Source organism: Sebastes fasciatus, chromosome 3 (genome assembly GCF_043250625.1).
Source record: "Sebastes fasciatus isolate fSebFas1 chromosome 3, fSebFas1.pri, whole genome shotgun sequence".
In the NCBI taxonomy this organism is placed as follows: domain Eukaryota; kingdom Metazoa; phylum Chordata; class Actinopteri; order Perciformes; family Sebastidae; genus Sebastes; species Sebastes fasciatus.
Genome location: NC_133797.1, coordinates 37,579,099 through 37,601,416, shown reverse-complemented (window position 1 = coordinate 37,601,416; position 22,318 = coordinate 37,579,099). Strand labels below are relative to the sequence as shown.

At 40.9% G+C, this 22,318-nt stretch overlaps 1 protein-coding gene and 1 long non-coding RNA gene across 2 annotated transcripts in view; one reads left to right on the top strand and one right to left on the bottom strand.

Moving 5' to 3' along the window:
• Positions 1 to 22,318, top strand: part of LOC141765002 (uncharacterized) — a 228,867-nt gene that overhangs the window by 103,777 nt on the left and 102,772 nt on the right. The gene's annotated exons all lie outside the window — the stretch shown is intronic.
• LOC141764999 (ependymin) lies at positions 12,113 to 21,044 on the bottom strand. The gene is made up of 7 exons (XM_074630801.1): positions 20,850 to 21,044; positions 18,207 to 18,273; positions 17,473 to 17,507; positions 17,228 to 17,362; positions 16,173 to 16,356; positions 13,316 to 13,403; positions 12,113 to 12,564 (listed from the first exon to the last, which is right to left on the bottom strand). The coding sequence occupies exons 1-7, from the start codon at positions 20,856 to 20,858 to the stop codon at positions 12,414 to 12,416; spliced, it is 669 nt and encodes a 222-aa protein (XP_074486902.1). The 5' UTR covers positions 20,859 to 21,044; the 3' UTR covers positions 12,113 to 12,413.

Below are 22,318 nucleotides of genomic sequence, written 5' to 3'. Positions count from 1 at the left end.
GTATGGTAATAAAGTACTGAATTGTAAATCTAATGACTCGGTAGCTTTGCAGCGTTCCACCAGGAAATTAGTGATGAATCATGCATGAATCATGCAAACTAAATGCACATATGAAATGAACGAGCTCATTGCGGAACAAGACGAGTCGACCTTGGCAACATTATTAAAAGAAGGTGGAGGAAGGCAGTGAACACGGGTCATCGGCAAACCAGCTGACAGGCTCTGGATCAACCCTCACCTCCTTTACGAATGCACATAATGGCCACGTATACAAAAACACGTCATATCAGCGGAGAACATCTGAACAAAACTGGCTGAGAGCAGAAGCATCGCAGGTAATGGAGGCCACCCATTCTTAACCTCGGCTCCCCATTACACATCCACTCAGCGGGCTATTTCAGCAGCTGCATGTACGGGGACAAACACGAACGCACGAATACAGAACTTAAAACGGATATGTGAGGACTAACGAGTGGATGATGGCGGGTTGCAGATGGTTTGGGTTCCATTATTCCTTCCATCATCTGTTGTCGGGTGTTTGTATAACCGTCTCGGTAATGGCGGGTGTTTTTATTTTGGACCAGGGTCCTTTACTGTAGGTCGAGGTACAGTCTGGTCAGCTGAGATAAACCCAGCCTTGTCTTGTCAAAAATTAGAAATTCACAGAGATTCAGGGGATTATTTTTATGGTTACCGGTGCATGTTTTAGCCCAAGTCCTACAAATGACAGATACTTTACATTACAGTACAAACAGCTTTCCAAAGCATGTCATAAGCTGTATTAGAAACCTCATACTATACTAGTAGTATGTACTGATTTGGCCAAAATGTAGCATGTAGTATGCGAACAAAAGCAAAATCTACAGTATGCCAAAAATACCCAGATGTCGTACTGATTTGGAAATAATCTGCAGTATGCATCGTACCAGTCTACCCCACCTACTGTATCCAACAATGCAAAGCGCTGGAACGGTACAGGCTACGGTTACAACAACAACAGCAGCCAAAAACGGATCGTTTTTTTACATTTTTCGTAGCTATTTCATCACTAAATTCACTTCTGAAAATTTTTGAGGCAAGAAATCAACTGTGTAGATTTTGAATATCGGCAGTTTTACAATATTAGACGGAGAATCGAACATTCTTTTCTTTAAATCGCACACAGCAGAAATACACATCAAAAACTCGGAAAATAGTCTAATGTTAAATATTAGGGCTGTCATAGTTAATGCAATAATAACGCGTTAACGCAAATTTGTTTTAACAGCACTAATTTCTTTGACGCATTAACGCGATCAATCTTTCGGAGATTGTGGCACGCTCAGTTTTAAAGCTAGCGTGAAACAAGCGCTACATTTTGGCGAGGAAAAACTGTCATAGCCATTTTAAAAGGGGTCCCTTGACCTCTGACCTCAAGATATGTGAATGTAAATGGGTTCTATGGGTACCCACGAGTCTCCCCTTTACAGACATGCCCACTTTATGACAATCACATGCAGTTTGGGGCAAGTCATAGTCAAGTCAGCACACTGACACACTGACAGCTGTTGTTGCCTGTTGGGCTGCAGTTTGCCATGTTATGATTTGAGCATATTTTTTATGCTAAATGCAGTACCTGTGAGGGTTTCTGGACTATATCTGTCATTGTTTTGTTTTGTTAATTGATTTAAGGTACATTTTAACAGATAAAAAATGTGTAATTAATTTGTGATTAATCGTGATTAAATATTTTAATCGATTGAAAGCCCTATTAAATATACATGATTTGTAAAAAAAACAAACAGGCCAATACATGCCAAACATTTTCCTTTTACAGTTAGTATTAATCCACGATTCTTGCCTTTCTTCATTTTGGCCTTCATAGGTAGCGAGACAGAGAAAATAAACACTTTCATCATCTGCTGTCGGTTCTGTCAGTCTGAATGAATATTTACTGTATATGAAAAAGTTTCAGATCACTGCTTTAACTTTACTTGGATTCACAGACTTGACATTTAAACAATCCTCTCAGCCCCAGCCAGAACAACTGCAGCGACAGTTTTACATTATTAAAATGTCAAAAAATGTAATTAACAGGATATTTCATAGCAAACTTTTTTTTACTGGCTGACTGGAGTGCATAAATGGCGTGAAAAATGTAGACTCAGCTATCACGAGTGTCTTTCTAATCCCTGGTAGCATTAAAACAGAATCCTCCCACATGAACAAACAAGAACAATCACGCTCAAATACACTCTCTGTTAATGCTAATATAAACAGAAACCCAATGGAGCACACACACACACACACACACACACACACACGCACACACTAGTGCAAACAGGAGTCCTACTGAAGGTTGTAATTTGTTATCCAGCACTGACATCATGAGTGATGGGCCCTGGATGACGGATGTCGAGCCGGATCTCTCGCCACCACTGTGTGATACTGCTGTCCGGAGAGTAAAGGAGCATAAATCAACAGAAACTCTGCACCGTGTGAACCAGCGACCACACAGGTTAATGGTGCGCCACGGAGCAAAGCGTCTAGGACAACAACGTCTGCACAGTGTGTGCATTTGTTGAACAGGACAGTCAACATTAAACACTGAGCGGCGTCTCTCCTGTCTTTGTTATTGTGTGCAGAGAATCTGAAGTGAATGAAACAATACCAGAGAAGTGGATAATGTGTGTGTTTTTTTTCTCCTCTAATGTTTTTGAAGTAAGCTGCACTTTACAAATTGCAGTCTCTCATTACCATATCAAACATTATTACCTTCTTGCCTGATGGCTCAACCTGCCTAAAATGTTGCTGTAACCTTTCTAATGGCTTATCGAGAGTGAGTTTAGTTCAAATGACTTTGGGTATATCGCCGCGGCTGAGTGACCTTTTAAAATGAAGAGCGAAATACCAGCGTGGACTTTCAACAAGTGCAAAAATCTGTTTCATTACTAATGTTTAGGTCGGAGATGAAAGCCTCTGGAGCATTACATTGCATGTAGAGGGTTATGAATTAGTGTCAGCAGGGTAGTGGGTGTTTTTCCATTTCCGTGGCTGCTATGCCCGGACACATACACACTCTGTGACACACAAGTAATTAGAGAATTAGAGCAGACCTCTCCAGACCTGCAGTGGGCAATTGCACATTTGCCTCTCTTTTTGTACCTATAGCTGATGATGACTCTACCACACAAATCAATTAGACTATTCATTTCGGGGGGCCTTGTTTGTATCCTCTGCCGGTGCCGGCATGCCCATCTGTTAAAGAGGACAGGTCAGGACCAGGGGCCCATAAAGCCATGTAATCAGACTCGGGCTGTAAATGAGTGTTGGGTGACCCATTCCCTTTCTGTGAATCTCAAATGCTTGTGTGAAATTCTCTATGAGGAGAAAGTGTCTTTGAAGGCTTTATGCAGATGTCTGCACCGACTCCGTGTGTTCACGATTCATCTACTATCAATGTATCGATTCATATTCCTACGGTCCAACTACATCGATAGATACTCGATAAGTCGTCCTTCACGGGGGACGTATATCAATCTAAAATCGATTTGCAAGGTAAATAATCTATTGTATCGATTCTAAGAATTTGCTCCTTGTATTTAAGCACGACAAATGTTACATGAATGTATTTTTTAGCACTTTTAATATAAAAAGTTAAACGTCACTCCGGGTTCACTTTCCCTGTGTGTGACGTCATCGACATGCGCCGGCAGCGGTAATCTCAGAAAGACGACACCCAAAATGAACCAGGCTGATGGCGGGGAAGAGCCAGACGGGCGAGAGATTTTCAAGCCGCTTTTGAGGTCCAGCGCGTGGAAACATTTTGGTTTTTGCAAAAAAGGGAGATGTCCTTGATAAATCGCTTATTGTTTGCAGAATATGCAAAGACCAGATAAAACACAACGGCAACGCGACCAATCTTTCCACGCACCTACTGAGAGGCCAATATTACTGCAAGTTGTTTGAATCCCTGACTGTCAGTCCTGATGTGTGTTTAGTTCTGTTAGCTCTGTTAGCCAAACACACCGCAGGACTCCCACCCAGCTGCTAACAGCTAGATGGCTCTCCTCCTACAGACATATGATGACGTGCTCCATTGTAGTCAGCGCTCGGTTCAATTTGTCATTTGCTAAGCAATATTTATACATACAGTACATACACACAATTGTCTTAGCTGGGCGTGCAAATCAAGAGACGAACAATTCATAAACTGCCATCTTGTTTACAACATGTATGAGCTGAAGGCTGGAGCAACAAGAATAAGTCCCAAGTTGTGCTGAACCATATTTTTCCTTTAACCTAAATTGAGCCAGGCTGATTTTAAAGACTGAGGCTGTGTTTTGTTTGTGATGCACAGTTAGACAGACAACAATGATGGCAAAAAAAAAGGTGTGTCCTGGTGGCTGAAAGGTATCAAGGACAAAAAAGCAATTCTACAGATTAATGTCCATTCTAAATCTATTGTGTGACTTATAATATAAACAATATAAACCCACAGTGTGGCAACATCTACATGGAGGCCTATTGTTCTATTCTGAGAGAAGTTTCATATTGGCAAAATGAAAATAACACAAATACTTGTAATATTTTTTTTGTCAGGCGTTATACATTACAAACAATTAGTGTCAAAACAAAACTCATTTAGAAGAACATCCCTTACAATTTAGGCTAAAAAATTCAAGACTTATCAAACATTCAGTTAAAGGGACTATTTGTAACTTTCAGCATTGCTTGTTAACAGCGACACCTGTGGCCGTTAACTCAACAAAAGTCAGCGTCGCGCTTGCTCGCTCTAAATAGACATGAACGAGCATCGGTCAACCCAGTGAGGCGACACACGTCAGCTAAAACCACAATATCACTCTATATTTTACCTACTTGGCAGTAATGTTAGCTGACCAGACGAAGGTCTCTCCATGTATCACTGCTGATCCTAGTGTTGGCTTTTCCTGCCTCAGAAAAGTGGGTCGGTGCCGGGGCTGAAGCGGGAAGAGAAACGTTATCGCCTCCCGACTGCGCCCGCAGGGAAGACACCGGCACCCGGTCGGAGACGATAACGTTACTCGCTGCAGAGCCCCGTCACTTCACAAGACACGGGAAACCTCCGTTGGTCTGGAGGAGCTGAAGCAGTTATTTCTGCGCGAACATCCACTGTACATTCACTAGATATTCTCAGAGATAAACTAACTCTTCTGCAGTGTGGAGTGAGCGCGCATCCACGTCTAGAGGTGGAGCGAGACAGCGAGAACACGCACGGTGTGTGACTGAAGGTAAGCAGGCAGAGGAGCAGAGCCTCCGACCACACGCGAGCGCGCATGGGATCCCGACCCGGTAGATTTGTACCTGTAAAAAGTTACAAACAGTCCCTTTAAGGATGCAACAAAAGTGAAGCAGCTTTGGAGAGCATGTAGATTATGCTGCTGCAGTGACTTCATCTGTATTACTACGTCATCAATATCTATATGTAGAGCTGGCAGAGCTTGGGAGACAGACCTCAAAACAGGCTTGTGATTAGTTTAAAACCCTCTGTCAACATGTTTTGCCTATGGCTGAATATAATCATACGCTTTGGGAAAAGCTGTTTTTAATCCTGTTGAACTTTTTGCTAAAAGTCACCCTCTGTGAGAAGCAACAGGCTCAGATCGAGTACCCATGTGGGGAGATTTTCTTGGATAATTGTGGAAAAGGGAACAATATGTTTCCTCTAGGGTACTGGCTGGACATTTTGTACTCTGTCAGCGAGTATAAGTAATGCTAATTAACGGAGACAGATATGAAAAAAAAGACTAATGGCATTGTTTCCTCTATTTGTGCCCTCCGATCTTCACCTATGGCTTTCACACCTCATTTCCACATCCAATCGCCATAGCCGTGTGTGACCAATACATTATGTACCCGTTTCACCCATTTATGTAAGTGTTCATGTGACGCAAATTGAATAATGATGTTCCTTTTATGTCAGGTCTGGGATTCTGCATGTGTATGTACATAAACACATCCAAGGCCATATGCTGTGCCAGCATGTTTGAGTCTGTTTAAACAAGCATTTATCACAGAATGAGCCACTCAGCGGAGTCATAAAGTGCGTTATTGCCCATTAACTTCTGCTTTTTGTCTCCTATAGAATAACAATGTAAATTTCACATAATTTAGCAGGACAGCATTCAAGAGCAGTTGCTTACAGTACCGTAATAGTTTATTAAAAAAACGGCATTCACAGAGAAGGTCTTCCCTCCCCATTCCTCCATCCTGCTTTTATAAAACAATAAAAGTACAAAAAAATATGAAATGAAGAAGATGATGATAAAGATGATGAGGCAAATTCAACTCAAGCGTGCCCTTTAAGTACAAACTATCTAATCATGCTAATCCCATTATATATGCAGTATATAGTTTAAAAAACACCCCAAATATAAATCAATGTCTTCTTTTTTAAGATGATTTATCTTTTTTGTTTTCCATAAAAAGCACTGAACAGATCATTTTTCCAATTAATTTTCTTATTGCAGTTAATTATTCGACACATTTTCACATTAAAAGCCAAACATTGTTTTGAACATAAAACAACGCAGCGGTTACGTGGCGTCAGAAACAAGCTGCTTTCAGCTGCAGCTAAATATTTATTTATTTTCATACTAGCCAATTAATAGATAGTTGTACCTATAAAACGATTCAAGTAAAACAAGGAAAACAAAAATCACTCTTTGGTTGAACTGGTCATAACCAGTAGATGTGCAACCAGTGATGCCAACGGTGGCAAATATACATTGCTTAGTTTTCAGGGGTCTCACGCCCAAAGGTTGGTAACGACTGTCTTATTATCACTTAAAGCAAACATTTGACATTTGGGGAAATATGCTCATTCGGTTTTTTTTTTGCAGATAGATGAGAATATTGATTGAAGACGAACTCTATGGAAATAATTTAACCTCCTCTGGGATATGGAGGGGTGGGGTCAAGTCAAGTCAATTTTATTTGTACAGCCCAATATCATGAATGACAAAGATTTACAATCTGTACAACACAATGACACCATCTGTCCTTTATGACCCTCGCAGTGGATGTGGAAAAACTAACCCTTTTAACGTGGAAAATAATGGAAGAAACCTCTGGCCTTGTTCATAACCTGGCATTACCATGCGTCCTCGGTGATCCGAACACAAGTAGACAAGCTTTAAGTACGTCTGTTCAGACCTGCCATTGGAATGAGTCTCAACCAGGCCCCCAGGAAGAGCGCCGGTCGTTGATCCCAATTTTCATAGTGGCCAAACTATTTTTTTTTTAGGTAAATCAACTCAGTACGAACACTTGAATAGCCCTTATCTAAATCATTAGCTCCTAAAAGTTGTAAAACGCACTAATCCAGAGTTATTTCCCTTCCTCCGTTCATGTTAATGACACCCAGTGATGACATCGCAAGCCGTGATGACATCGCAAGCCGTGCCGACGGCGCGACATTGGGACCCTGTGACCGAGTCATGTGACGCATGTTCCATGGTCCCAATGGATGCGGGAGATCACCAGAAAATCCGGGTACTTTTCCAGATGGAAGTCGAGCCATTTTGGCATCATGCGCCACTGAGCAACTTTCACAGGAATGAACGGGGCCCCGCCTCCAAACGCTGTATTCAGTTCTCTTAATACATCCATGGTCTCCACATGTTTATGCAAATGAACACGTAGTAAACACACGGCTAATAAAGCAGACGTTGTGACGTAATATTACAGGAATGTCAGTAGTCATATCCTAAATGTTCGTGAATTCGGGTACATTTGATTAGCGTCAAAATAAAAGGTTATTTTACCGGCGGTCCCCGGGGACCTCCGCACCGCCGGCACTGCGGCCTTTGCCGCCTTTGCCAGGAAACAGCGGGGTACAGAGTTTCAGAGAGCCGGAGATGTGAGCGGGCGTGCGGGTGTCAGCTCCGTGCAAAGCAGCGGAACAAAAACACAGACACATCTCTGACATTATGATAATAATGCACTTTGCGTGCCTTGTCTGATAGTCTGTAGCCTATAGATATGTTTTAATAAAATACAGTTGTACCGACAGGATACAGTAGAGCACGGAGGCCGCTTCCATGCCGCGAGGCAGACAAACGCTCACGTCTGCCTGTCTACCCACAAGAGGTGCGCAGTGAGATCCCAGCAGGACGTCAGTTGAGTAGGCGGTCCTTAACGTGGCCCAGGACACATTCACGTACGCATTGCTAAAAGAATGTGTCTATATGTGGCCCAGATCACCGCTGAATGTGGTCTGAAAGATCCGATCTCAATGCCTCTGATCACTGCGGATGCATGTTAATACCAGGTCTGAACAGAGCCTCAGGAAGAGCAACTGAGGAGGGATCCCTCTCACAGGACGGACGCACATGCAACAGATGTTGTGTGTACAGAGTAACACAACATCTATTGGGGTCGGATCACAAAGGCAGTGACTACACCAATATAATTACATAATTATAAAATAATACAAGACATCTTTTCCCTAATTGACTTTGCGTGACCTTGTAAACACTTCAGTCGAGTTAAAACTGCTATGAATTTACCCTTTTTATTTATATGGGTCTATAAACAGTAAAATCTGCTCCACAAATAACAACAGTTTATCATGCTCCCTTTCTTCCTAACAGATAAACATATTGAGAGAGAGAGAAGAGAACATGAATGACAAAAGAAAGACAAAGAAAGAGGGGAGGAGATGGAGGCACATGGAGAGAAGGGCCGGCCTCTCCCACCAGAGTAAAGAGGATAATTGGTGGCTGACCCTCCGACGTCCATCATCCTCTGCTGAATAGCGGGGTGTAAGTGACTAACGCTGCCGCTGCATCACGTGCACATTCAAACGTACACTGCAGCTGACACACACCCACACACAAATTCTCATGCACACACATTAATAACCTGTAACTTTGCATGCAGTCTTATTGGTATGTGTAGTACCCACTCGGTGGAGTCGTCACTCACTATTGCTCGTAATTAGGGCTCTGTGATCAGGCTGGATGAGCACTCAATAAGTACACCGAGTAGAGACAAAAGAGGTGTTTGAGGCGTTTGTTGCGTGTGTGTTGGGTGAATGAGTGGGTCACTGCATGCATTTACTGATCTATTTGTTTCTTACCTGGTACATGCTGCTCAGAGCAGAAAAGTTAACCCGTCACAACGAGTGAAATAAACGGATTTCTCTTGAATCAAGGTTAATAAACAGAGACTGGTTCATGTGGCAGTGTTTCATAACATCGAGGGGTTATCAAAAGACCTGAAAATCTCATGTCACGCTAGATCTGCACGATTATGGCCAAAATGCGGATCACGATTATTTTGATCAATATCGAGATCACGATTATTTATCACAACTATTATTTGATTTTAACGACAACATATTATTACAGCACTTTCACATTAAAATAAACAGAGCACTGTTTTCAATGTACAAATTAGGGCTGCACAATGTTGGAAAAAACTGACATTGCAATATTTTTTTCCATAATATGTATATTGCAATATGAAAAAATACAGAAATATTCACCCTACGCCTTTGTTAGGTACATTTTAAAGTGAAATGCTTCAATCTGGTGCACTTCAAGAGCAAAATTAGCAACATTAAGAGCTAGAAAAAACAAGGTTATGCTCTTAATTTAATCATAAACACATTGGTTGTATAGATAATATCTGTACCCAAAAGTGAAGCAAAAACATCTCGATCACTGGCTGGTGGCTGAATGTTAATTTATGAAGCGCTTGGTTTGATTCTGCAGAGTTTTCCACGAACAGAACACACATTTCATTACTGTCAACAAAATCACTTCTGTACAGTAAACATAAAGGTTCAATGTGCCATGTTTACTTCTGTGTTCTTTGCTGTTTCCATTGCTGAATGAGCTTTATTTTAGGCCTGTTCCTGTGACACTTTCAAGGCGATAAGGTTTGAAATTGCCTTGATTTTCCACTGACTTTGTCATTGACTGGCAGTCAGGCACAAAATTAACAAATCTGCATTCAGCGTCTCCCACTTTAACATGTTGGCTCAGTTAAATCTGGTAAAATTGGAAGGTAGAACTGACTTTAACAATGTAATTTCCCTATCACAACAGGGACTTAACACTCTGCCCCGTCTCTTCCTGCGCGGGCCTACGCCAAAGTCCCAGCATGCTTAGATAATTATTAGACTGATAATTGAACAGACTAGCAAGGCTATTATTGCTGCTAATGCTTCCAGAGAAGTCTCACATCACTTTAATCACACAGGACACATGAGTCATTTTTGACGGCGGGGTTAGGTAGCCAACTTCACGCACCTTGATGTTCATTATTAGAAGATGACTCACAAAATGCCTGAAGGAGAGACGAAGTGTTAAAAACCTCTAATGTTAAAAAGTGATGCTCTATTTATTGATGTTCAATGGGTTAGTCATCCTTCACTGTAAGAAGACACAGCAGAGTGATTCAGCCACTCAAGAAGTTTTCAAATAGATTCAAAGATGGAAGAAAAAAGGATAATTTTTAAATGGATGGTTGTTCCCTTCAATGTGTAAAGTGTCTTACATGGCAGATCAATTCCAACTGTATGCAAACTGATGTTTCACTTAGATCAGTTATCATGTTGGTATCCGTTTAATCACTTAAAGGGACTATTTGTAACTTTCAGAAATGCTTGTATCAGCATCACCTGTGGCCGTTAAGTCAACTAAAGTCAGCGTCTGGCTTGCGCTTGCTCGCTCTACATAGACATGAACGAGCATCGCTCAACACAGTGAGGCGACACACGTCAGCTAAAACCACAATATCACTCTATATCTCAGCTGCTTGGCAGTAATGTTAGCTGACCAGACGAAGGTCTCTTCATGAATCACTGCTGGCTTTTCCTGCTCAGTCGCCAAAAAATGCAGTTCTTGCAGAAATCTCCAAATCTCAAAAACAAATTTGATCCCAAATCACAGCATAACTTTTTCTATGGTGTTCCTCAAGGTCTTGGTGTCTTAATGTGGTATTATGGAGGGATTATTGATACATTTTTATCAATTCTTGAGGGGTAAAAAATGGTTAAATTTAGCAACAAATCTGTGTAACAAATGCTATCAACCCAAAAATTGCTGCAACAATTTATGAGACTTAATAGAGCATGGAGATGACCATCATATACTTCTATCATAATGTTCTAAACCCTTATACACTTTCACGAAAATTTTTAATATAATAAATAATAATAGTTAATAATTAATTCATGTTTATTTCTGATTTATGACTAGAACAACTTGACATACAGTGCTGAGCTGCATCTCAAATTAATCTTCAGGTTCTCAGCTTTCAGATGATGTACACCACTTCTATGTGACATCTACTGCTGACCTTCTATCTCCCCCTAAAGACCCCCTGTACCGCCCTAAAAAAGACAAACACGGGTCTATTGTGGGTCTCAGAAGGTTAATACAATTATAACTTCCATGAAGCATCCGGCCTGATGGGAGGAGGTAGTTGTTGACATTGACTCATTGCTCATCTCAGTTTACAATGACATTATAGTGTGTCATATTGTTTATATCCTTCTTAATGCTAAATAAGAGGGGGTTCAAATAAAGTGTTACCTCCTAGGGGTATTTGAGCAACTGATCTAGGTTTATTTTTATTAAAATTAAGTCATAAATTAGGCAAATGCATTAAGGCAGGGACCGCTGAGATAAGAGCAATGCTGCCTCCATCTGCTGTAGGAATGTAAGTACTGCATTTTCATACATTTAAACAGAGACAAACTAAACTCTAAACTTTAACAGGAGCTACTCTTATGAACAAAATAAGATCTTTGAAAACATCTGTGAGACATGTACTCAGGCTATGTTACACAAAGTACTTGTATGGTTTTATTTTGTAGTGATGAACATCACTGATTAGGTTGTATTTTTAAAAGGTTAATTAAAAACTGATCGAATCGATAGAGTATTGCACAACATAATATTGCGATACTCATGTGTATCGTGATATTTTCTTACACCCCTAGTTTGTATGGATTAAACATTTACATTTCACATTTATTTTCTTTTGTACTGTTCTATGTCCTATTTGTTTTTCCCAGTTATTTCTGCTGTCTTATTCACTCATCCATTCAAGCACCTAACTCTGAGTAAGTACAGTCTTATTCAAAGCTTTGAATTGGTTTTATTGAAGAGGATGACAGATATAGAAAACATAGCAGGAATGTAGCTACATAAGCTGTTATTGAAAGGTCTCCTTTACTTCGTTCATGTGCACCCCTAATTTTCACTCTTAGTTTGGATTTGCTCATTCTATTTTACCGTGTCAAGAGCGTATTAAATGATTTCACATACATCCCTGTGACAGGTTAAACAACACTGGAAATCATGTTAATCTAAATAGCATTGGGGTCAAATTCAGCTCTCCTGATGATGGTTATCTTGGAGACTTGCTCCAGATGTTTACTCCTTTTTCTTGGTCTTCATGGCCACAGACTGCAGGGCAGTAAAGAAGGTCTCTGGCGTCTCCGTCTTCTCAAGTTTAGACTTGGCACAGAAGAAAGGAGGGCTGTAGTCCATGGGGTCTGTGTTGCCCAATACCCAGTTGTAGGTGCTGAAATGTTACAAAAAAATGTACTTTTTGAGAATCGTTACTGACGTGATGTTCACAGATGGAACAAGAACAGGACATTGTGTACGAGGAAGAGCTGCACACAGCACAGTGTGGACCATGTTGGCATATTGATGTCTTAAAACTGTGGTTCAGGGCCAGAAATACTGTGTAAAAATCAGATATGATTACAAACTGTGGCCAACATGTCTAGACTGAATTCTCCTGGACTGAAAAGAGTTGAGGGGAACAGTTTGTTGTTGTACGGTACGGCCATGGGGGTTCAAAACATTTATTTTGTTTTAGAATATATTTCATTAATATCTTCACAACCATCTCTTTTCTTTAGCTTTGATAGTTATCATGAAGGCGTGACTGTGCACACTGCTTTTATTATGTATTAGTTCTCTGAGATTTATGTCCGTTTTGTTTTTAGACTTTTATGCAACACACTTTTATCTGACTGTAACTGTCATCTCTCTGTAAAGCACTTTAGTCAACAGTTGTATAAATGTGTGCTCAATAAATAAATTGACTCGTATTTCATCTTATTTCATGTTCTATAATTATAATAATACAGTGTATGATACTGATAGACAGTTTGGAATAAGATGAAGAGTTAAAGCTACTAAAGGAGAAATGTTGAGGGTTCACTGAGTGTTGACGGATAAGTTAATATGAAGAGTAGCATTGTTTTGAATGGTGGTGTTTGATGGTTCGCTGTTTCTATGCTCCTGTCAGCTCAGATTCTCACCTGACTGTGATCCATCCGCTCGCTGGAGTGTAGCTAGACCAGGTCATAGGGATGCAGCCAATCTCACTGAAGACAGCCGAATACTTGCCTGATGACATGAAGCAAAAGTCACATGTGAGGATCTAACAACTGCACAAAACAGTCACCATTACAGTCATACAAGAAGGAATTTCCTCTTCCTCACTTGCACAACTTGCACAACAAGAAAATATCTCATAGCAGCATTTAAACAGTTGGGTCACAGAAATTACAAAAAGCATTTTGTTTACTTACCAGGTATTTTGCCATGAGGATAGTTTTGGTTTTATTTTCAGAGGTTCTGATTTAAACGACTCTTAGATATGCATGTACTATTTATTCAACAGTAAAAGTTATTAGTCACAGTTTATTAAAGAGGACCTATTATGCTTTATTCAGGTGCATACTTGTATTTTGGGTTTCTACTAGAACATGTTTACATGCTTTAATATAAAAAAATAAAAGTCCTTTCTCATACCGGCTGTGCTGCATCGCATCTTTTCACAGGCCCTGTTCAGACCTGGCATTAACATGCGTCCTGAATGATCCGAACACAAGTGGACAGCTTTAAGCACGTCTGTTCACACCTGGCATTAGAATGCGTCTCCACATGCGTCTTGAGTGACCACTTGTGATCAGATCTCACTTACCCGCTCTATATGCAAATAAACACGTAGTAAACACACGGCTAATACAGCAGCCGTTGTGACGTAATAATACAGGAATGTCAGAAGTAATATCCTAAATATTTCGCGAATTCGGGTACATTTTATTAACATCAAAATAAGAGGTTATTGTACCAGCGGCCCCCGGGGACCTCCGTGTCGCTGCCACCACTACCTTTGCCAGGCAACAGCTGGGCACCGAAAAGCCCAGTCTGCTCTGATTGGTCAACCGAGCCAAACTCTTCGGACTCCAGTCCAGCTCCAATCAAACCAGCTTTGTTTGAGGGCGTGCCAAACTAGACGCATGACCCCACCTCTTTCCTTCAGAGAGAGAGTGGGGGGTGGGGACAACTGTAGATTCAGCGTTTTTTCACATTAAACTCTGTGAAATTACAGGTGAATTCGACCAAAGCACACCTGGTGATTGTTGGAAAGAGTAACGACGATGGTTAAGGTGAGTTTTATTTTGTTTCTGTCCAGTTCGAATGAAGTGTTTTACGATGCTTCGCTACGTATAGCTGATCTCAACATAAACAAAAATACACGTGGATGATGGCGCAAGCTGAACGGAGAGGGGGGCAATCGTACACGGGCACCTTGGTGGAGGTCTACGCTCTCCGAGTGCCATTCTAGTTTATTATTATTCTTAGCTGGTTAGCTAGCCACCAGGAATCCCCTGGGTTGTGTTCAGAAGGTATGTGAAGCTGGTTCAGGTTAAGATAAAGGGAAAAGGCTAATTGAGTTACACAATACCATGTAACACCTAACCTTGCACGGCAGCTGGATTCTCGCGATGTCACAAGAGAATTGCGACAAATGCCACACAAAAATACATCTTGGCAAGTAGTGCATTTTGTGTTCAGCTCGCCAGACTACTAACCAATCAGTGTCCTGAGAGGAGATGCCGCAGCTTAGGCCGTAGCTTATAGACCATAGCGTGACGGAGAGGCGACTGTTCGTTCTAAACAACAACATCCATCCATCTGCAACCGCTTATCCCGTTAGGGGTCGCGGGGGGGCTGGAGCCGATCCCAGCCGACATTGGGCGAAGGCAGGGTACACCCTGGACAGGTCGCCAGTCCATCGCAGGGCTGACACATAGAGACAGACAACCATTCACGCTCACACTCACACCTACGGGCAATTTAGAGTCCACAATTAACCTAACCTACATGTCTTTGGACTGTGGGAGGAAACCGGAGTACCCGGAGAAAACCCACGCTAACACGGGGAGAACATGCAAACTCCACACAGAAGGGTCCCAAGCCAGATTCGAACCTGCAACCCTCTAGCTGTGAGGCGCCAGTGCTAACAACTGCACCACCGTGCAGCCTCTAAACAACAACAGTGGCTCCTAAAGAGGTTACAGTAGATGTTGCAATGGCATCAGTTATATCAGAACTGAAGAGTATTTCTTAATTGCAAGGAGAGCAAAGTACGGCACTGAAGGCAGTGTTTTCGCCTTTAGTTAGTTTCGCTTTCGTTAGTTTGATTGACAGATGGTCCATCCAATCACCTGCCAAGTATTTTTTTTAAAGTGCCTGCCCTTTTCCAAACAGTTTCCAATGACGGCTTCTCAGATGGTTCTGTAAAACAAACCATCTGATGACAGGGTCAGGTCATGTAACACCAGCCTCTCTACAGAACACAGATAAAACTGATATGCTGCTGGCAAGACAGCAAACAAGCCCTCCTCTCAAAATGTTGCAGGGTTAACTGGGTTCAGTGGTAAAATGACTGAATTTGAATTTGTAATTCCTTACACAACTCTGAAAAATACACAAATAAACCAAAACTAGCTGTATGGCTAGATACCACAGAAGGCAAGTGAAAAAAACTGAACTGAAATAAAGTACTTTTGAATGAATACACATTCAGGCCAGATTGAGTAATTTTGCATCAAAGTTATGATCTTATTACAAGTGATCGAGTATAAATACCAGAGCTGAGTGATCAATATAAATTCTTCTTCCACATTCTGATAAACATCTGAGATTATGTTTGATTGTAGTGCCCTCATCAGGCCAGTAATTTCTATTGATGGCTGGATTTGTGTAGCAAGCGGTCGGCCACAGTCACAGCCTTTCATCACAGCACCAGAATCAGGCTCATCAGTGACATGGTACACTGTAGCTATCATCCCTTCAGGACTTGTCAACATAAAACCAGATTACCGTTCTGTGGCAGTTCTCCATACCAGTTGTTGACCAGCACACCCATTCCCCAGGACGAAGAGGAGCCCATGAAAACCTGACCCACCAGTTGAGCATCAGAGGGAACTTGCATGGGAATGAAGGTGGTATCCAGTGCTTTCTTCTTGCAAGAAAATTTGCTCCAGTCGATCTCATAGTAGACTTTCTGAAAGGACAAAGAAAGACCATGGCTGCGGTCGAAATGGAAAAAAATGACATCCCATTGTCTTTTCCTAACCTCTTTTCCTTGACCTCGATGGAAAACGTCTTGAGGTCAAGGAAAGATGTGAAGGAGAATTCAGAAAGACAACGGTGGTGTTGAGAGAATCCGACTGCACTTTCACTATAGCCTCCATAATTATGATGCGTCGGCGGAGGATGTTAGTGATGCAGGTCTGCCGTAGTGAAACTACAATGTTCCTTATGGACTACAAAAGGCGCTGCTTCAGTGACAGACTGCTTCACCCGCGGTGTTAGAAATAGAGATACCGCAGGTCCTTCTGCTGCTGTAACACTTTACATCAACATATAATAAAGGATTATCTGACCGATCGTGGACTACCGGTGAAAAATACCACTTCATTACCAAAGTTGGAACTGAAATAAAAAAGGAATAACCTATAGGCTACCATAAAAGTTTACATGATAAATATTGAGTTACTTTTTGAGTTACGGAGAAGGAGTAGAACCATTAAATGTATATTTCTTCCTACTGCTTTTTGGATGCAATATTTATTTATGTTGATTATTGCTTTGCTATATGTTTACATATTTGTTATTGTTGTTGTTTTTTACTTATTTGTTCAAAATAAATAAATAGAAATAAAGTGAAACGAAAATTACAAATCCTCAAACTAAATTATATCTTCAGTTTGAGTAAAGTGATTCAGTGCATTAAATGAGTTGGAAACAAATAGGCTTCCATTTGCATGACAGTCTCACAGCAAAGGTGGAAAGGCCACTCTGTATCTACTATATGTAGATTTAAACAAATCCTGAAAAGTATTTGCAGAAACAATTCCACCAGGGTTACATACCTGGTTGAAAATCATCAGCTGGTCCAGAGAAGAGGTCTGGTTGCCGACCACCACGTAGTTTCTAACCCGCATCCTCTGACCTAAAGCATCATAGCTAACTGTTCCTACAGACGTGTAGAGTCCGCTGCTATCCATCTGAAGGAGAGACATAGAGCAGAGAGTGAAGGGAAAGACAGGGATCACTTGACGTGGGTCCATCCAGGAGAGATTATATCTCTGGGGAAAGTTTATGCGAGCAGACTCACCACAGTGAATCCTCCATTCATCAGCTCTGGAACAACTGGTGAAGAAGAAATCAAAATGTTTAAGAAATCAGTCCTCTTAGTGATCTGAAATAAAATATGTATCTATAGCATACTGGGTAAATAAACTCTGTTGGCAAAGCAATACTTTTACAGCATGGTTTGTCTATAATTAGAGATTGGAGGTGATATTAAGATGGATACAACTTTATCTTTTTGCTGGTAAATACAAATAACTTGTCAAAAAATAGTCATACATTTTGATTTAGATTAAACCCAAAGTCAAGTTTCAGACAAATAAAAAGATATTCCATCAACAGTCACAGGCAGAAGTATTACAATGTCTTGTAAAACTAAATAAACTGATATAAATGACTGACTGACTGACTAAATGAAGAAAATAATAGATGTACATTTTACAAACTCAACTAAACTGCAAAAAAATTAAATAAATTCATACAAAAAAACTGAAAAACAATACAAAACATTAACAGTTTATGCCCAGCTGTTGCTCATATATTTCAGTAAACACCATGAAAGTGAACTTATATTAATTTTTCATGCCAATTATTTTCTTTTGATGCTCTTACAGCCACTTTGTTTCTATTTCCGTCATGTACAAATTGTGATTACAGTCAAAACTTTCTTCACTTTGCTTGAATTCACTTGAAGTCCAGCTTCACACACAATACACTGATATAATAGAAATGTTCAGCGACAGGGTTGTCCATACTCACCACAGGGTTTTGGTGCCTGGGCGGCAGCAGCAGCCAGCACCACGCCGAGGCAGGACAGCACACCGATCAAATCAAATCAAATCAATTTATTTTTGTATAGCGTCAAATCACAACAGAAGTTATCTCAAGACGCTTTATATATAGAGCAGGTCTATGACCGTACACCATAGTTTTGAGACCCAACAGGATCCACCAAGCGCACTGTGGCCAGGAAAAACTCCCCGATTACTGGGAAGAAACCTGGAGCAGAACCGGGCGCAGGGCGGGCGGCCATCTGCCGAGACCGGCTGGGGGGACAGATAGATAGAGTGAGAGAGAGAGAGAGAGATAGAGAGAGAGAGAGATATAGAAGCAGCCACAATAGCAGTCTAGCAGCTGTAATAACTAATACAAGTAGGGCTGATAACACAAAACCAATAGTGGTGGATGGAAAGAGTGATAATACAACTATCGGAAAGCCAGCACTGTCCAGCATCTCTCCTCAGTACGTCCATGTGTATTGGTGTGGGACGTCCCTGCGATCGATGCCCGTGCATTGGTTCCTGCAGCATCAGCATGCTTGCTGGGAGCTCTTGATGTCTTTGGCAGTGATTGAGAAGTGTTATTCTCCAGGCTGCCACATTGTCATTAGGTGTTGGAAATCCCTCGTTAGCATTGGTAGTCCCTCGTACAGACGTAGTTAATTAGGGATGGTAGCAGTTGGTGTCAAGCAGGCACCGACGCGTCAGCAGATGCAGCCACAATACCGGAGACCACCAAGATCCAGGTGAAACCCTGCTCCAAGTGTACCCATGCTCCAGGTATAACCTCACTCCCTGGTGTGATCCCGCTCCAGGTATGACCTCACTCCAGGTGTGACCCCGCTCCACGGTTAGCTGCGAGACAAGGAGGCACAAGGACTCCCGGGAAGGAATGAAGTTAGTAACAACATGGACATGGGACATGAGTATATACAGAAGGAGAGGGGAGCTCAGTGTGTCATAGGAAGTTCCTTATGACAGTGTGTCATAGGAAGTCCCCCGGCAGTCTATGCCTATAGCAGCTTAAGTATAAGCGTTATCAAAGAGGAAAGTCTTTAGCCTACTCTTAAATGTAGAGACGGTGTCTGCCTCCCGGACTGAAACTGGGAGCTGGTTCCAGAGAAGAGGAGCTTGATAGCTGAAGGCTCTGGCTCCCATTCTACGTTTGGAGACTCTAGGAACCTCAAGTAACCCTGCATTCTGTGAGCGCAGTGCTCTAGTGGGGTAGTAGTGTACTATGAGCTCTTTAAGATATGATGGGGCCTGACCGTTTAGCGCTTTGTAGGTGAGGAGGACGATTTTAAAATCTATTCTGGATTTTACAGGCAGCCAGTGTAGAGAAGCTAATACAGGCGTAATATGATCTCTTTTTCTAGTTCTAGTCAGTACACGTGCTGCAGCATTCTGGATCAACTGGAGAGTCTTAAGAGACTTATTGGAGCAGCCTGATAATAGGGAATTGCAGTAATCGAGTCTAGAGGTAACAAATGCATGGACTAATTTTTCTGCATCATTTTGACACAGGATGTGCCTGATCTTCGCAATGTTACGTAGATGAAAGAAGGCAGTCCGTGAGGTTTGTTTAATGTGAGAGTTAAAGGACATATCCTGGTCGAAGACAACTCCCAGATTCCTTACGGTGGTGCTGGAGGCCAGGGCAATGCCATCTAAAGTAACTATATCATTAGATAATTTGTTTCGGAGGTGCTCAGGGCCTAGTACAATAACTTCAGTTTTGTCTGAGTTTAACATCAGGAAATTGCAGGTCATCCAGGTTTTTATGTCCTTAAGGCATGCTTGAAGTTTAGTTAACTGGTTTGTTTCGTCTGGCTTGATTGATAGATATAATTGAGTATCATCTGCATAACAATGAAAGTTTATGGAGTGTTTTCTAATAACATTGCCTAAGGGAAGCATATATAAGGTAAATAGAATTGGTCCAAGTACAGAACCCTGTGGAACTCCGTGACTAACTTTGGCGTACATGGAGGACTCATCGTTGACATGTACAAACTGAGATCGATCTGATAAATAGGACTTAAACCAACTTAGTGCAGTTCCTTTAATGCCAATTAAATGTTCCAGTCTTTGTAATAGGATGTCATGGTCAATGGTGTCGAAAGCAGCACTGAGATCTAGCAAGACAAGTACAGAGACAAGTCCTTTGTCCGATGCCATTAGAAGGTCATTTGTAATTTTCACTAGTGCTGTCTCTGTGCTATGGTGCACTCTAAATCCTGACTGATAATCTTCGAATAAATGATTGTTCTGTAGAAAGTCACACAGCTGACTGGCAACTACTTTCTCGAGTATTTTGGAGGTAAAGGGAAGGTTAGATATAGGTCTATAGTTGGCTAGGACCTCTGGATCAAGAGTGGGTTTTTTAAGAAGAGGTTTAATTACAGCTACTTTAAAGGACTGTGGTACATAGCCTGTTAGTAGAGACACATTGATCATATCCAGTAAAGAGGTGCTAACTAGAGGTAAAACTTCTTTAAGCAGTTTAGTTGGGATGGGGTCTAGGAGACAGGTAGATGATTTAGATGAGGAGATCAGTGAGGTTAATTTGTGGAGATCGATAGGAGAAAAGCAGTCTAAATATATATCAGGTTGTACAGCTGTTGAAGTTCATGTTGCGAAGCTTTAGGATCTGGACGAGGTGAACCTGTGCAGCGCTCTGGTGTCAGAGGACGACGTACACCTCCATATATACCTGCTCAAACCTGGCCTCTCTCACGCCCTGTGGCTCAACCCCCCTCAGTATTTTTTCCATCTGCCCCCATGAGGGAAAATATGACCACCTGGTTAACAGCACATATGACCACTGATAAGATTAGTCAATGCATCACATGCTTGTTTTTATGTTCAAGCACGAAGCTCATCAGATATTACGGAGATATTATATTTGCCCTTTAGTCTCAGTGCCTTTTTAGGTGTTGTACCTTGTGATTATGACTCTAAATGTGACATTGACATTATTACTTTTGGTCAAATGTTAGGTAACACTTCATTTTACAGGTCTGCAAAGTTCATGGTAATTAAGTGATAATTAGTAAGCAACATATTTGAAATTTCTGCCAAATTACCCCAATATTTACCTCAAAATTTATCGAAAATTACTTTATTATAAACATTATTTAATAATTATATTACGGTATTTCCCGTAGATTTGTGTCTGATCAGAAGTATCTTCTATTAGTTTTCCACCTCCGATAAAGAACAGACGCTTCTAAGGGCCCTATTTTAACCATTATATGCTATTTTAGCATATAATTATTAAATAATGTTTATAATAAAGTAATTTTTGATACATTTTGAGGTAAATATTGGGGTAATTTGGCAGTAATTCCAAAGAAATTTTAAATAGGTTACTTGCTAATTATCACCCAATTACCATAAAATGTGCAGACTTGTAAAATGAAGTGTTACCAAATGTTATAATATTCCATATAATATATAGATTTTACAAAACTACTGTACAATACAGGCCATATTTGTTGTCATTGTCTATATACCAAAATATTTTCTAAACTTTGATTCATTTGGTTCACGTCTTAAAGGTCTGTGTCAGTCTTGTTCAACAGCATATTTAGCTGCAGATCAAGAGTTCATGGATTTAAACCGTCCAGTCCAAGAGTCCAGTGTTTTTTTGGACTACAGAGAGTACGGAGTAACTTCACCTGCTTTTTTTCTCAGCCTTCAGGGCCCCATTTATCTGAGGTTCCTGTGAATGCTACTCTACAGCACACATGCCTCCTTACTTTGTGTTACTTCATCTAGCTTCTGGTGTCATTTGTTAGTGAGTGCTACAGTATATCACGTCTTTTCATAGCTAACTGCAAAAAAATTACAGAACAGTCAGTAAAAAAGTGGATTTGTTGAACAGTATTTATAGAGATAGACCAACAGTATGCGTTACATTAATATGTTATATTTCTTTCTTCTACACTAAATCTCCTCTAATTCAGAGGCTATGGTTACTGGTTAAAATCATCAATGTGTGCAGGTATGTGCAGCTTAGCTCTGATCATGTGAAGGTTGTTAAAGGGATAGTTCAGGTTTTGTTTGTTTGTTTATTAAGATCCCCATTAG

Excerpts from the sequence above, each read along its gene's own strand:
- LOC141764999 (XM_074630801.1), bottom strand. Across the intron at positions 17,508-18,206 it reads CCAGGCACCAAAACCCTGTG|TTGTTCCAGAGCTGATGAAT; the intron begins GTGAGTATGGAC and ends CTTCTTCACCAG. Across the intron at positions 12,565-13,315 it reads AGCGGATGGATCACAGTCAG|CACCTACAACTGGGTATTGG; the intron begins GTGAGAATCTGA and ends GTAACATTTCAG.